A 14691-nucleotide genomic window follows, 5' to 3' on the forward strand; every position below is an offset into this window, starting at 1 on the left:
TGACAATGCATCCACTGCTACCGCTTGAGGATCCCTGGATCTGGACAGATACCTGGGAAGTTTCTTGTTAAGATGAGAGGCCATCAAATCTATTTCTGGAAGTCCCCACATTTGAACAATCTGAAAAAATACCTCTGGGTGAAGAGACCATTCGCCCGGATGTAACGTTTGGCGACTGAGATAATCCGCTTCCCAATTAACCGCAGAAACTAGACAGGAGCTGGATTCCGCCCATACCAGAATTCGAGATACTTCTTTCATAGCCAGAGGACTGTGAGTCCCTCCTTGATGATTGATGTATGCCACAGTTGTGACATTGTCTGTCTGAAAACAAATGAACGATTCTCTCTTTAGAAGAGGCCAAGACTGAAGAGCTCTGAAAATTGCACGGAGTTCCAAAATATTGATCGGTAATCTCACCTCCTGAGATTCCCAAACCCCTTGTGCTGTCAGAGACCCCCACACAGCTCCCCAACCTGTAAGACTTGCATCTGTTGAAAGTCCAGTCCAGGTCGGAAGAACAAAAGAAGCCCCCTGAACTAAACGATGGTGATCTGTCCACCACGTCAGAGAGTGTCGTACAATCGGTTTTAAAGATATTAATTGAGATATCTTTGTGGAATCCCTGCACCACTGGTTCAGCATACAGAGCTGAAGAGGCTGCATGTGAAAACGAGCAAAGGGGATCGCGTCCGATGCAGCAGTCATAAGACCTAGAATTTCCATGCATAAGGCTACCGAAGGGAATGATTGTGACTGAAGGTTTCGACAAGCTGATATCAATTTTAGACGTCTCTTGTCTGACAAAGATAAAGTCATGGACACTGAATCTATCTGGAAACCTAAAAAGGTTACCTGTGTCTGAGGAATCAATGAACTTTTTGGTAAATTGATCCTCCAACCATGATGTTGAAGAAACAACACAAGTCGATTCGTATGAGATTCTGCTAAATGTGTAGACTGAGCAAGTACCAAGATATCGTCCAAATAAGGAAATACCACAATACCCTGTTCTCCGATTACAGACAGAAGGGCACCGAGAACCTTCGTAAAAATTCTTGGAGCTGTAGCTAGGCCAAACGGCAGAGCCACAAACTGGTAATGCTTGTCCAGGAAAGAGAATCTCAGAAACTGATAGTGATCTGGATGAATCGGAATATGCAGATATGCATCCTGTAAATCTATTGTAGACATATAATGCCCTTGCTGAACAAAAGGCAGGATAGTCCTTACAGTTACCATTTTGAATGTTGGTATCCTTACATAACGATTCAATATTTTTAGATCCAGAACTGGTCTGAAGGAATTCTCCTTCTTTGGTACAATGAAGAGATTTGAATAAAACCCCAGTCCCTGTTCCAGAACTGGAACTGGCACAATTACTCCAGCCAACTCTAGATCTGAAACACATTTCAGAAATGCTTGAGCCTTCGCTGGGTTTACTGGGACACGGGAAAGAAAAAATCTCTTTGCAGGAGGCCTTATCTTGAAGCCAATTCTGTATCCTACTGAAACAATGTTCTGAATCCAAAGATTGTGAACGGAATTGATCCAAATTTCTTTGAAAAAACGTAATCTGCCCCCTACCAGATGAGCTGGAATGAGGGCCGCACCTTCATGTGGACTTAGGAGCTGGCTTTGATTTTCTAAAAGGCTTGGATTTATTCCAGACTGGAGATGGTTTCCAAACTGATACTGCTCCTGTGGGTGAAGGATCAGGCTTTTGTTCCTTATTGTGACGAAAGGAACGAAAACGATTATTAGACCTAAATTTACCTTTAGATTTTTTATCCAGTGGTAAAAAAGTTCCTTTCCCTCCAGTAACAGTTGAGATAATAGAATCCAACTGAGAACCAAACAATTTATTACCCTGGAAAGAAAGGGAAAGCAGAGTAGACTTAGAAGACATATCAGCATTCCAAGTTTTAAGCCATAAAGCTCTTCTAGCTAAAATAGCTAGAGACATATACCTGACATCAACTCTAATGATATCAAAGATGGCATCACAAATAAAATTATTAGCATGTTGAAGAAGAAGAATAATAATGCTATGAGAATTATGATCTGTTACTTGTTGCGCTAAAGCTTCTAACCAAAAAGTTGAAGCTGCAGCAACATCCGCTAAAGATATAGCAGGTCTAAGAAGATTACCTGAACACAAGTAAGCTTTTCTTAGAAAGGATTCAATTTTTCTATCTAAAGGATCCTTAAAGGAAGTACCATCTGCCGTAGGAATAGTAGTACGCTTAGCAAGAGTAGAGACAGCCCCATCAACCTTAGGGATTTTGTCCCAAAACTCTAATCTGTCAGATGGCACAGGATATAATTGCTTAAAACGTTTAGAAGGAGTAAATGAATTACCCAAATTATTCCATTCCCTGGAAATTACTTCAGAAATAACACTAGGGACAGGAAAAACTTCTGGAATAACCACAGGAGATTTAAAAACCTTATCTAAACGTTTAGATTTAGTATCAAGAGGACCAGAATCCTCAATTTCTAATGCAATTAGGACTTCTTTAAGTAAAGAACGAATAAATTCCATTTTAAATAAATATGAAGATTTATCAGCATCAACCTCTGAGACAGAATCCTCTGAACCAGAAGAGCCATTATCAGAATCAGAATGATGATGTTCATTTAAAAATTCATCTGAAAAATGAGAAGTTTTAAAAGACTTTTTACGTTTACTAGAAGGAGGAATAACAGACATAGCCTTCTTAATGGATTTAGAAACAAAATCTCTTATGTTATCAGGAACACTCTGAGTATTAGATGTTGACGGAACAGCAACAGGTAATGTAACAGTACTAAAGGAAATATTATCTGCATTAACAAGTTTGTCATGACAAACAGTACAAACAACAGCTGGAGGAACAGATACCATAAGTTTACAGCAGATACACTTAGCTTTGGTAGCTCCAGCACCAGGCAGCGATTTTCCAGAAGTATCTTCTGACTCAGTTTCAACGTGGGACATCTTGCAATATGTAATAGAAAAAACAACATATAAAGCAAAATTGATCAAATTCCTTAAATGACAGTTTCAGGAATGGGAAAAAATGCCAGTGAACAAGCTTCTAGCAACCAGAAGCAATAAATAATGAGACTTAAATAATGTGGAGACAATAGTGACGCCCAAGGAAGATGTTTGTCTGAAATCTTTAGTAGCCTCTAAATAGAATTTTAGAGCACGGACTACGTCCAAATTGTGTAACAAACGTTCCTTCTTTGAAACTGGATTCGGACACAAAGAAGGTACAACTATCTCCTGGTTAATATTTTTGTTGGAAACAACCTTCGGAAGAAAACCAGGCTTAGTACGCAAAACCACCTTATCTGCATGGAACACCAGATAGGGCGGAGAACACTGCAGAGCAGATAACTCTGAAACTCTTCTAGTAGAAGAAATTGCAACCAAAACCAAAACTTTCCAAGATAATAACTTAATATCTACGGAATGTAAGGGTTCAAACGGAACCCCTTGAAGAACTGAAAGAACTAGATTTAGACTCCAGGGAGGAGTCAAAGGTCTGTAAACAGGCTTGATCCTAACCAGAGCCTGAACAAATGCTTGAACATCTGGCACAGCTGCCAGTCTTTTGTGAAGTAAAACAGATAAAGCAGAGATCTGTCCCTTCAGAGAACTTGCAGATAATCCTTTCTCCAAACCTTCTTGTAGAAAGGATAGAATCTTAGGAATTTTTATCTTGTTCCATGAGAATCCTTTAGATTCACACCAACAGATATATTTTTCCATATTTTATGGTAAATTTTTCTAGTTACAGGCTTTCTAGCCTGAATCAGAGTATCTATTACAGAATCTGAAAACCCACGCTTTGATAAAATCAAGCGTTCAATCTCCAAGCCGTCAGCTGGAGGGAAACCAGATTCGGATGTTCGAATGGACCTTGAACAAGAAGGTCCTGTCTCAAAGGTAGCTTCCATGGTGGAGCCGATGACATATTCACCAGGTCTGCATACCAAGTCCTGCGTGGCCACGCAGGAGCTATCAAGATCACCGAAGCCCTCTCCTGATTGATCCTGGCTACCAGCCTGGGAATGAGAGGGAAACGGTGGGAATACATAAGCTAGGTTGAAGGTCCAAGGTGCTACTAGTGCATCTACTAGAGTCGCCTTGGGATCCCTGGATCTGGACCCGTAGCAAGGAACCTTGCAGTTCTGACGAGACGCCATCAGATCCATGTCTGGAATGCCCCATAATTGCGTTATGGCAAAGATTTCCGGATGGAGTTCCCACTCCCCCGGATGGAATGTCTGACGACTCAGAAAATCCGCTTCCCAATTTTCTACTCCTGGGATGTGGATTGCAGACAAGTGGCAGGAGTGATCCTCCGCCCATTGAATTATTTTGGTCACTTCTTCCATCGCCAGGGAACTCCTTGTTCCCCCCTGATGATTGACATTTGCAACAGTCGTCATGTTGTCTGATTGAAACCTTATGAATTTGGCCTTTGCTAGTTGAGGCCAAGCTTTGAGAGCATTGAATATCGCTCTCAGTTCCAGAATGTTTATCGGGAGAAGAGATTCTTCCCGAGACCATAGACCCTGAGCTTTCAGGGGTTCCCAGACCGCGCCCCAGCCCACCAGGCTGGCGTCGGTCGTGACAATGACCCACTCTGGTCTGCGGAAGCTCATTCCCTGTGACAGATTGTCCAGGGTCAGCCACCAACGGAGTGAATCTCTGGTCTTCTGATCTACTTGAATCGTCGGAGACAAGTCTGTATAATCCCCATTCCACTGTCTGAGCATGCACAGTTGTAATGGTCTTAGGTGAATTCGTGCAAAAGGAACTATGTCCATTGCTGCCACCATCAATCCTATTACTTCCATGCACTGCGCTATGGAAGGACGAAGAACAGAATGAAGTACTTGACAAGAGCTTAGAATTTTTGATTTTCTGACCTCTGTCAGAAAAATCCTCATTTCTAAGGAATCTATTATCGTTCCCAAGAAGGGAACTCTTGTTGACGGGGACAGAGAACTTTTTTCTTTGTTCACCTTCCATCCGTGAGATCTGAGAAAGGCTAGGACTATGTCCGTATGAGCCTTTGCTTTTGACAGAGACGACGCTTGAATCAGGATGTCGTCCAAGTAAGGTACTACTGCAATGCCCCTTGGTCTTAGAACCGCTAGAAGGGACCCTAGTACCTTTGTGAAAATCCTTGGAGCAGTGGCTAATCCGAATGGAAGTGCCACAAACTGGTAATGCTTGTCCAGAAAAGCGAACCTTAGGAACTGATGATGTTCCTTGTGCTTAGGAATATGTAGGTACGCATCCTTTAAATCCACGGTAGTCATAAATTGATCCTCCTGGATAGTAGGTAGGATCGTTCGAATAGTTTACATTTTGAACAATGGAACCTTGAGAAATTTGTTTAGGATCTTGAGATCCAAAATTGGTCTGAATGTTCCCTCTTTTTTGGGAACTATGAACAGGTTGGAATAAAAACCCATCCCTTGTTCTCTTATTGGAACTGGATGAATCACTCCCATTTTTAACAGGTCTTATACACAATGTAAGAATGCCTGTCTTTTTATTTGGTTTGAAGATAATTGAGACCTGTGGAACCTTCCCCTTGGGGGTAGTTCCTTGAATTCCAGGAGATAACCTTGAGAAACTATTTCTAGCGCCCAAGGATCCTGAACATCTCTTGCCCAGCCTGAGCAAAGAGAGAAAGTCTGCCCCCACCAGATCCGGTCCCGGATCGGGGGCCATCCCTTCATGCTGTTTTGGTAGCAGTGGTAGGCTTCTTGGCCTGCTTACCCTTGTTCCAGCCTTGCATTGGTCTCCAGGCTGGTTTGGGTTGTGAAGTATTACCCTCTTGCTTAGAGGATGTAGAATTAGAGGCTGGTCCGTTTCTGCGAAAGGGACGAAAATTAGGCTTATTTTTAGCCTTAAAAGACCTATCCTGTGGGAGGGCGTGGCCCTTTCCCCCAGTGATGTCTGAAATAATCTCTTTCAAATCAGGTCCAAATAATGTTTTACCCTTGAAAGGAATGTTAAGCAATTTTGTCTTGGAAGACACATCCGCTGACCAAGACTTTAGCCAAAGCGCTCTGCGCGCCACGATAGCAAACCCTGAATTTTTCGCCGCTAATCTAGCTAATTGCAAAGCGGCATCTAAAACAAAAGAGTTAGCCAATTTAAGTGCTTGAACTCTGTCCATAACCTCCTCATACGAAGATTCTTTATTGAGCGACTTTTCTAGTTCCTCGAACCAGAAACACGCTGCCGTAGTGACAGGAACAATGCATGAAATTGGTTGTAGAAGGTAACCTTGCTGAACAAACATCTTTTTAAGCAAACCCTCTAATTTTTTATCCATAGGATCTTTGAAAGCACAACTATCTTCGATAGGAATAGTAGTGCGTTTGTTTTGAGTAGAAACCGCCCCCTCGACCTTGGGGACTGTCTGCCATAAGTCCTTTCTGGGGTCGACTATAGGAAATAATTTCTTAAATATAGGGGGGGGGAACAAAAGGTATGCCGGGCCTTTCCCACTCCTTATTTACTATGTCCGCCACCCCCTTGGGTATAGGAAAAGCGTCGGGGGGGCACCGGAACCTCTAGGAACTTGTCCATCTTACATAACTTCTCTGGAATGACCAAATTGTCACAATCATCCAGAGTAAATAATACCTCCTTAAGCAGTGCGTGGAGATGTTCTAATTTAAATTTAAATGTCACAACATCAGGTTCAGCTTGATGAGAAATCTTTCCTGAATCTGAAATTTCTCCCTCAGACAAAACCTCCCTCATGGCCCCTTCAGATTGGTGTGAGGGTATGACAGAACAATTATCATCAGCGTCCTCTTGCTCTTCAGTGTTTAAAACAGAGCAATCGCGCTTTCTCTGATAAGTAGGCATTTTGGATAAAATGTTTGCTATAGAGTTATCCATTACAGCCGTTAATTGTTGCATGGTAATAAGAATTGGCGCACTAGATGTACTAGGGGCCTCTTGTGTGGGCAAAACTGGTGTAGACACAGAAGGGGATGATGTAGTATCATGTTTACTCCCCTCATTTGAGGAATCATCTTGGGCAATATCATTATCTGTGGCATTACTGTCCCTACTTTGTTTGGACACTATGGCACAATTATCACATAAATTTAAATGGGGAGACACCTTGGCTTTCATACATATAGAACATAGCTTATCTGATGGTACAGACATGTTAGACAGGCTTAAACTTGTCAACAAAGCACAAAAAACGTTTTAAAATAAAACCGTTACTGTCACTTTAAATTTCAAACTGAAAACACTTTATTACTGAATATGTGAAAAAGTATGAAGGAATTGTTCAAAATTCACCAAAATTTCACCACAGTGTCTTAAAGCATAAAAGTATTGCACACCAAATTTCAGAGCTTTAACCCTTAAATTAACGGAACCGGAGCCGTTTTTACATTTAACCCCTATACAGTCCCAGCTATATGCTTTGCTGAGACCCAACCAAGCCCAGAGGGGAATACGATACCAAATGATGCCTTCTATAAGCTTTTTCAGTGATTCTTAGCTTCCTCACACATGCATCTGCATGCCTTGCTCTCCAAAAACAACTGCAGCATTAGTGGCGCGAAAATGAGGCTCTGTCTATAACTAGAAAAGGCCCCCATCTGAAAAAGGTGTCCAACACAGTGCCTGCCGTTTTTTCTAAACAATCCCCAAGATTATAATAACCATTAATAGTTAGAATCTGCAAAATATGCCTAGTAAAGCAATCGTTTTAGCCCAGAAAAATGTCTACCAGTTTTTTAAGCCCTTATGAAGCCCTTTATTCTTTTATTTAACTAAGAAAATGGCTTACCGGTCCCCATAAGGGGAAATGACAGCCTTCCAGCATTACATGGTCTTGTTAGAAATATGGCCAGTCATACCTTAAGCAGAAAAGTCTGCTAACTGTTTCCCCCAACTGAAGTTACTTCATCTCAACAGTCCTGTGTGGAAACAGCAATCGATTTTAGTAACTTCTGCTAAAATCATCTTCCTCTTACAAACAGAAATCTTCATCTTTTTTCTGTTTCAGAGTAAATAGTACATACCAGCACTATTTTAAAATAACAAACACTTGATTGAAGAATAAAAACTACATTTAAACACCAAAAAACTCTTAACCATCTCCGTGGAGATGTTGCCTGTGCAACGGCAAAGAGAATGACTGGGGTGGGCGGAGCCTAGGAGGGATCATGTGACCAGCTTTGCTGGGACTCTTTGCCATTTCCTGTTGGGGAAGAGAATATCCCACAAGTAAGGATGACGCCGTGGACCGGACACACCTATGTTGGAGAAATGAAGCATTTTCAGCCCCCGCGAGCCTTACAGCCCACAGGGAAAAAGTCAAATTTTAAGGTAAGAAATTTTTTTATTTATTCATATGCATTATCCCAAATATGAAACTGACTGTCTGAAATAAGGAATGTTGAACATCCTGAGTCAAGGCAAATAAATGTTTGAATACATATAATTTAGAACTTTATAAAAAAGTGCCCAACCATAGCTTAGAGTGTCACAGAAAATAAGACTTACTTACCCCAGGACACTCATCTACATGTTGTAGAAAGCCAAACCAGTACTGAAACGAAAATCAGCAGAGGTAATGGTATATAAATAAGAGTATATCGTCGATCTGAAAAGGGAGGTAAGAGATGAATCTCTACGACCGATAACAGAGAACCTATGAAATAGACCCCATAGAAGGAGATCATTGAATTCAAATAGGCAATACTCTCCTCACATCCCTCTGACATTCACTGCACGCTGAGAGGAAAACCGGGCTCCAACCTGCTGCGGAGCGCATATCAACGTAGAATCTAGCACAAACTTACTTCACCACCTCCATAGGAGGCAAAGTTTGTAAAACTGATTTGTGGGTGTGGTGAGGGGTGTATTTATAGGCATTTTGAGGTTTGGGAAACTTTGCCCCTCCTGGTAGGAATGTATATCCCATACGTCACTAGCTCATGGACTCTTGCTAATTACATGAAAGAAAGGTATTTACCCTTTTAAATAATGTAACTTGGAAGACAATGTCCCCTTCTCTCAATGAAAATACCAAAACATACTGTTATCCCTTGAAGGTGCTCACCTCTACCACTGAGTTGTGACTGAGCTTCCATTTACTGCCTGGCAGTACAGGACGACCGTCAATATAAAGAGCTCGACGGCCCTCATTGGCTATAAAAAAGTCTCCATTGTTCTTCAGTTTGATAACACCTACAGGGCAAAAATTACATAGTTGATAACGTTAAGATGGTGAAGAAAAAATACATTAACAAGGAGTATATAGGTTTTAAAAAAAAAAATAAATCTCACAACTCTATCCCCTGAGCAGATTCATATTGTGCTGTCAATGTGAGAAACACACACAAGACAAAGGCAACTTTAAAAAAAAAGACTTATAAATTAGACATCTAACTATACAGATCTTTCTACACACAACTATACATCCATCCCTCTAGCCTAAAAAATATATATATATAAAACACAGGTTATATACACTGTTAGTCACCTTTGCTGGTACCCAACAATAGTTTTAGATTTAAACGAGCACCATAATTAATGCAGTTGTATGAAGAAAACAGATGCATTCTGGCATTACTAAGAAACAATATCAGGTTAAATATTATATGAATTGAAATTCTAAAATATGAAAGCCAACATTTTTCTTGAAGGAGCAGCATTGCACTACTGGGAGCCAATAAAAACATAAAATTATACTTACCTGATAATTTCATTTCCTTCTGTATGAGGAGAGTCCACGGCATCATTCCTTACTGTTGGGAAATACTGAACCTGGCCACCTGGAGGAGGCAAAGACACCCCAGCCAAAGGCTTAAATACTCCCCCTACTTCCCTCATATCCCAGTCATTCTGCCAAGGGAACAAGAAAAGTAGGATAAATATCAGGGTATAAATGGTGCCAGAAGAGAAACCTAATTTAGGTCTGCCCATCGGAGTATACGGGCGGGGCCTTGGACTCTCCTCATACAGAAGGAAATTAAATGATCAGGCAAGCATAATTTATGTTTTCCTTCTTAATATGAGGAGAGTCAACGGCATCATTCCTTACTGTTGGGAAAACTATAGCCAAGCTCTAGAGGACAATGAATGATAATGGGAGGGGTAAAAGAGAGACGGACCCTAATCTGAGGGTACCACAGCCTGCAAAAACCTCTCCCAAAAGCTGCTTTGGTCAAAGCAAAAACGTCAAACTTATAAAATGTACAAAAAGTATGTATGTAAGGAGGACCAGGTATCCACCTTACAAATATGATCCATAGAGGCCTCGTTCTTAAAGGCCCACAAGGAGGCCACCGCTCTAGTGGAATGAGGCGTAATCCTATGAGGAGGTCTAAGTCCCGCTGACTCATAAGCTAAGCGTATAACACTCCTCATTCAAAAAGATAAGGAAGTCGAAGAAGCCTTCAGACCCTTACGCTTCCCAGAGTAGATAACAAACAAGGAAGAAGTTTGTCTAAAATCCTTAGTAGCTTGAAGATAAACCTTCAAAGCTCGAACCACATCCAAATTATGAAGTAAACGTTCCTTCAAAGGAGAAGGATTAGGTCACAAAGAGGAAACCACAATCTCTGATTGATGTTGCGATCAGACACACCTTAGGAAGAAAACACAAGCAGGTACGTAGGACAGCCTTATCAGTGTGGAACACCAGATAAGGAGGCTCACATTGCAAGGCAGCTATTTCAGAAACTCTGTGTGCCGACACAATAGCCAATAGAAAAAGAACCTTCCAGGACAACAATTTGATGTCATCCGAATTCATAGGCTCAAACGGAGCCCGTTGCAAAACCTTAAAAACAAGATTCAAACTCCAAGGTGGAGCATTCGATCTAAACACAGGTCTGATGCTAACCAGAGCCTTAAAGAAAGATTGCATGTCAGGAAGCTCTGCAAGCCTCTAGTGCAGCAAAACAGATAGGCTGAAATCTGTCCCCTCAGGGAACTGGCAGAGGCCCTTCCTCCAGACCCTCCTGGAGAAAAGTATCCTGGCAGCCTTAACCTTATGCCAGCTAAACCACGTTCTTCACACCAGAATAAGTAAGCTCTCCACACCTTATGATAGATGCGACGAGTAACAGGCTTACAAGCCTGAATGAGAGTATCAATAACCCTCTCTTGGCTAGGACTAAGCGTTCAATCTCCACGCAGTCCCTGCGACAAGATAACTTCCACGGAGGAGATGAGGACGTCCCCACTAGGTCCGCCAACCACATCCTTCACGACCACAATGGAGCAATTAGTATCACTGATGCCTGCTCCTGCTTGATGTGCGCCACTTTGCGAGGAAGAAGTGGTAACAGCGGGAAAATGTAAGATCAGATTGAACCTCCAAGGCACTGCTAATGCATCTATTAGCTCCGCTTGAGGATCCCTGTACTGCGACCCATATCTGGGTAGCTTGGAATTGAGCCGGGACACCATGAGATCTATCTCAGGCATCCCCCATTTGTTGCAAATCTCCGCAAACAGCCCGGGATTGAGAAATCATTTCCCCCGGATGAAAGGATTGTCTGCTGAGGAAAACATAATATATGCTTACCTGATAAATTTATTTCTCTTGTGGTGTATCCAGTCCACGGATCATCCATTACTTGTGGGATATTCTCCTTCCCAACAGGAAGTTGCAAGAGGATCACCCACAGCAGAGCTGCTATATAGCTCCTCCCCTAACTGCCATATCCAGTCATTCGACCGAAACTAGCCGAGAAAGGAGAAACCATAGGGTGCAGTGGTGACTGTAGTTTAAAATTTAAACCTGCCTTAAAAGGACAGGGCGGGCCGTGGACTGGATACACCACAAGAGAAATAAATTTATCAGGTAAGCATAAATTATGTTTTCTCTTGTTATCCAGTCCACGGATCATCCATTACTTGTGGGATACCAATACCAAAGCTAAAGTAGACGGATGAAGGGAGGGACAAGGCAGGTACTTAAACGGAAGGGACCACTGCCTGTAGAACCTTTCTCCCAAAAATAGCCTCCAAAGAAGCAAAAGTATAAAATTTGTAAAATTTTGAAAAGGTATGAAGCGAAGACCAAGTCTCCGCTTTGCAAATTCTGTTCAACAGAAGCCTCATTTTTAAAGGCCCAGGTGGAAGCCACAGCTCTAGTAGAATGAGCTGTAATCCTTTCAGGGGGCTGCTGTCCAGCAGTCTCATAGGCTAAGCGTATTACGCTCCGAAGCCAAAAAGAAAGAGAGGTTGCCGAAGCCTTTTGACCTCTCCTCTGTCCAGAGTAAACAACAAACAGGGAAGATGTTTGACGAAAATCTTTAGTCGCTTGTAAGTAAAACTTTAAAGCACGGACTACGTCCAAATTATGTAAAAGACATTCCTTCTTTGAAGAAGGATTAGGACACAATGATGGAACAACAATCTCTTGATTGATATTCTTGTTGGAAACTACCTTAGGTAAAAACCCAGGTTTTGTACGCAGAACTACTTTATCTGTATGGAAAATCAGATAAGGAGAATCACATTGTAAAGCTGATAACTCTACGAGCCGAGGAAATAGCCATCAAAAACAGAACTTTCCGAGATAAAAGTTTGATATCAATGGGAATGAAGGGGTTCAAACGGAACTCCTTGAAGAACCTTAAGAACCAAGTTTAAGCTCCATGGAGGAGCAACAGGTTTAAACACAGGCTTAATTCTAACCAAAGCCTGACAAAATGCCTGGACATCTGGAACCTCTGCCAGACGCTTGTGCAAAAGGATAGACAGAGCAGAAATCTGTCCCTTTAAAGAACTAGCTGATAATCCTTTATCCAAACCCTCTTGGAGAAAGGACAATATCCTAGGAATCCTAACCTTACTCCATGAGTAATTCTTGGATTCACACTAATGAAGATATTTGGAGCCATATCTTATGGTAGATTTTCCTGGTTACAGCTTTTTATGCCTGTATTAAGGTATCAATGACTGACTCGGAGAAGCCACGACTTGATAAAATCAAGCGTTCAATCTCCAGGCAGTCAGTCTCAGAGAAATTAGATTTGGATGATTGAAAGGACCTTGTAGTAGAAGGTCTTGTCTCAGAGGCAGAGGCCATGGTGGAAAGGATGACATGTCCACCAGGTCTGCATACCAGGTCCTGCGTGGCCACGCAGGCGCGATCAAGATCACCGATGCTCTCTCCCTGTTTGATTTTGGCAATCAGTCGAGAGAGGCAGAGGAAACGGTGGAAACACATAAGCCAGGTTGAAGAACCACGGTGCTGCTAGGAGCATCTATCAGCGTCGCTTCTGGGTCCCTGGACCTTGATCCGTAACAAGGAAGCTTGGCGTTCTGGCGAGACGCCATGTGGTGTGCCCAACGATGAACCAATTGAGCAAACACCTCCGGATGGAGTTCCCACTGCCCGGATGGAAAAGTCTGACGACTTTGAAAAATCCGCCTCCCAGTTCTCTACACCTGGGATATGGATCGCTGATAGGTGGCAAGAGTGAGTCTCTGCCCAGCGAAATATCTTGGAGACTTCTAACATCGCTAGGGAGCTCCTGGTCCCCCCTTGATGGTTGATGTAAGCCACAGTCGTGATGTTGTCCGACTGAAATCTGATGAACCTCAGGGTTGCTAACTGAGGCCAAGCTAGAAGAGCATTGAATATTGCCCTTAACTCCAGAATATTTATTGGGAGGAGTTTCTCCTCCTGAGTCCACGATCCCTGAGCCTTCAGGGAATTCCAGACTGCACCCAACTAGAAGGCTGGCATCTGTTGTTACAATTGTCCAATCTGGCCTGCGAAAGGTCATACCTTTGGACAGATGGACCCGAGATAGCCACCAGAGAAAGAAAATCTCTGGTCTCTTGATCCAGATTTAGCAGAGGGGACAAATCTGTGTAATCCCCATTCCACTGACTGAGCATGCATAATTGCAGCGGTCTGAGATGTAGGCGCGCAAATGGCACTATGTCCCATCGCCGCTACCATTAAGCCGATCACTTCCATGCACTGAGCCACCGAAGGGCGCGGAATGTAGTGAAGAACACGGCAGGAATTTAGAAGCTTTGATAACCTGGACTCCGTCAGGTAAATTTTCATTTCTACAGAATCTATCAGAGTTCCTAGGAAGGAAACCCTTGTGAGGGGTGATAGAGAACTCTTTCCTTGTTCACTTTCCACCCATGCAACCTCAGAAATGCCAACACTATGTCCGTATGAGATTTGGCAATTTGGAAGTTTGACGTCTGTATCAGGATGTCGTCTAGATAAGGGGCCACTGCTATGCCCCGTGGTCTTAGGCCCGCCAGAAGAGGACCCCAGAACCTTTGTAAAAATTCTTGGGGCTGTAGCTAACCCGAAGGGAAGAGCACAAACTGGTAATGCCCGTCTAGAAAGGCAAACCTTAGGAACCGATGATGATCTTTGTGTATCGGTATGTGAAGGTAAGCATCCTTCAAATCCACTGTGGTCATGTACTGACCCTCCTGGATCATAGGTAGGATTGTCCGAATAGTTTCCATTTTGAACGATGGAACTCTGAGGAATTTGTTTAAGATCTTTAGATCCAAAATTGGTCTGAAGGTTCCCTCTTTTTTGGGAACCACAAACAGATTTTGAATAAAATCCCCTGTCCTTGTTCCATCTGTGGAACTGGATGGATCACTCCCATTATTAGGAGGTCTTGCACACAGCGTAA

General features: G+C 42.5%; 1 protein-coding gene across 1 annotated transcript in view; it reads right to left on the reverse strand.

Annotated features, from left to right (window-relative positions):
* Positions 1 to 14691, reverse strand: part of MCRS1 (microspherule protein 1) — a 76421-nt gene that overhangs the window by 13361 nt on the left and 48369 nt on the right. Inside the window, 1 exon segment of the mRNA XM_053708085.1 lies at positions 9114 to 9241. Within this exon segment, the coding sequence (XP_053564060.1) occupies positions 9114 to 9241 (128 nt within the window).

This window comes from Bombina bombina, chromosome 3 (assembly GCF_027579735.1).
Source record: "Bombina bombina isolate aBomBom1 chromosome 3, aBomBom1.pri, whole genome shotgun sequence".
Classification (NCBI taxonomy): domain Eukaryota; kingdom Metazoa; phylum Chordata; class Amphibia; order Anura; family Bombinatoridae; genus Bombina; species Bombina bombina.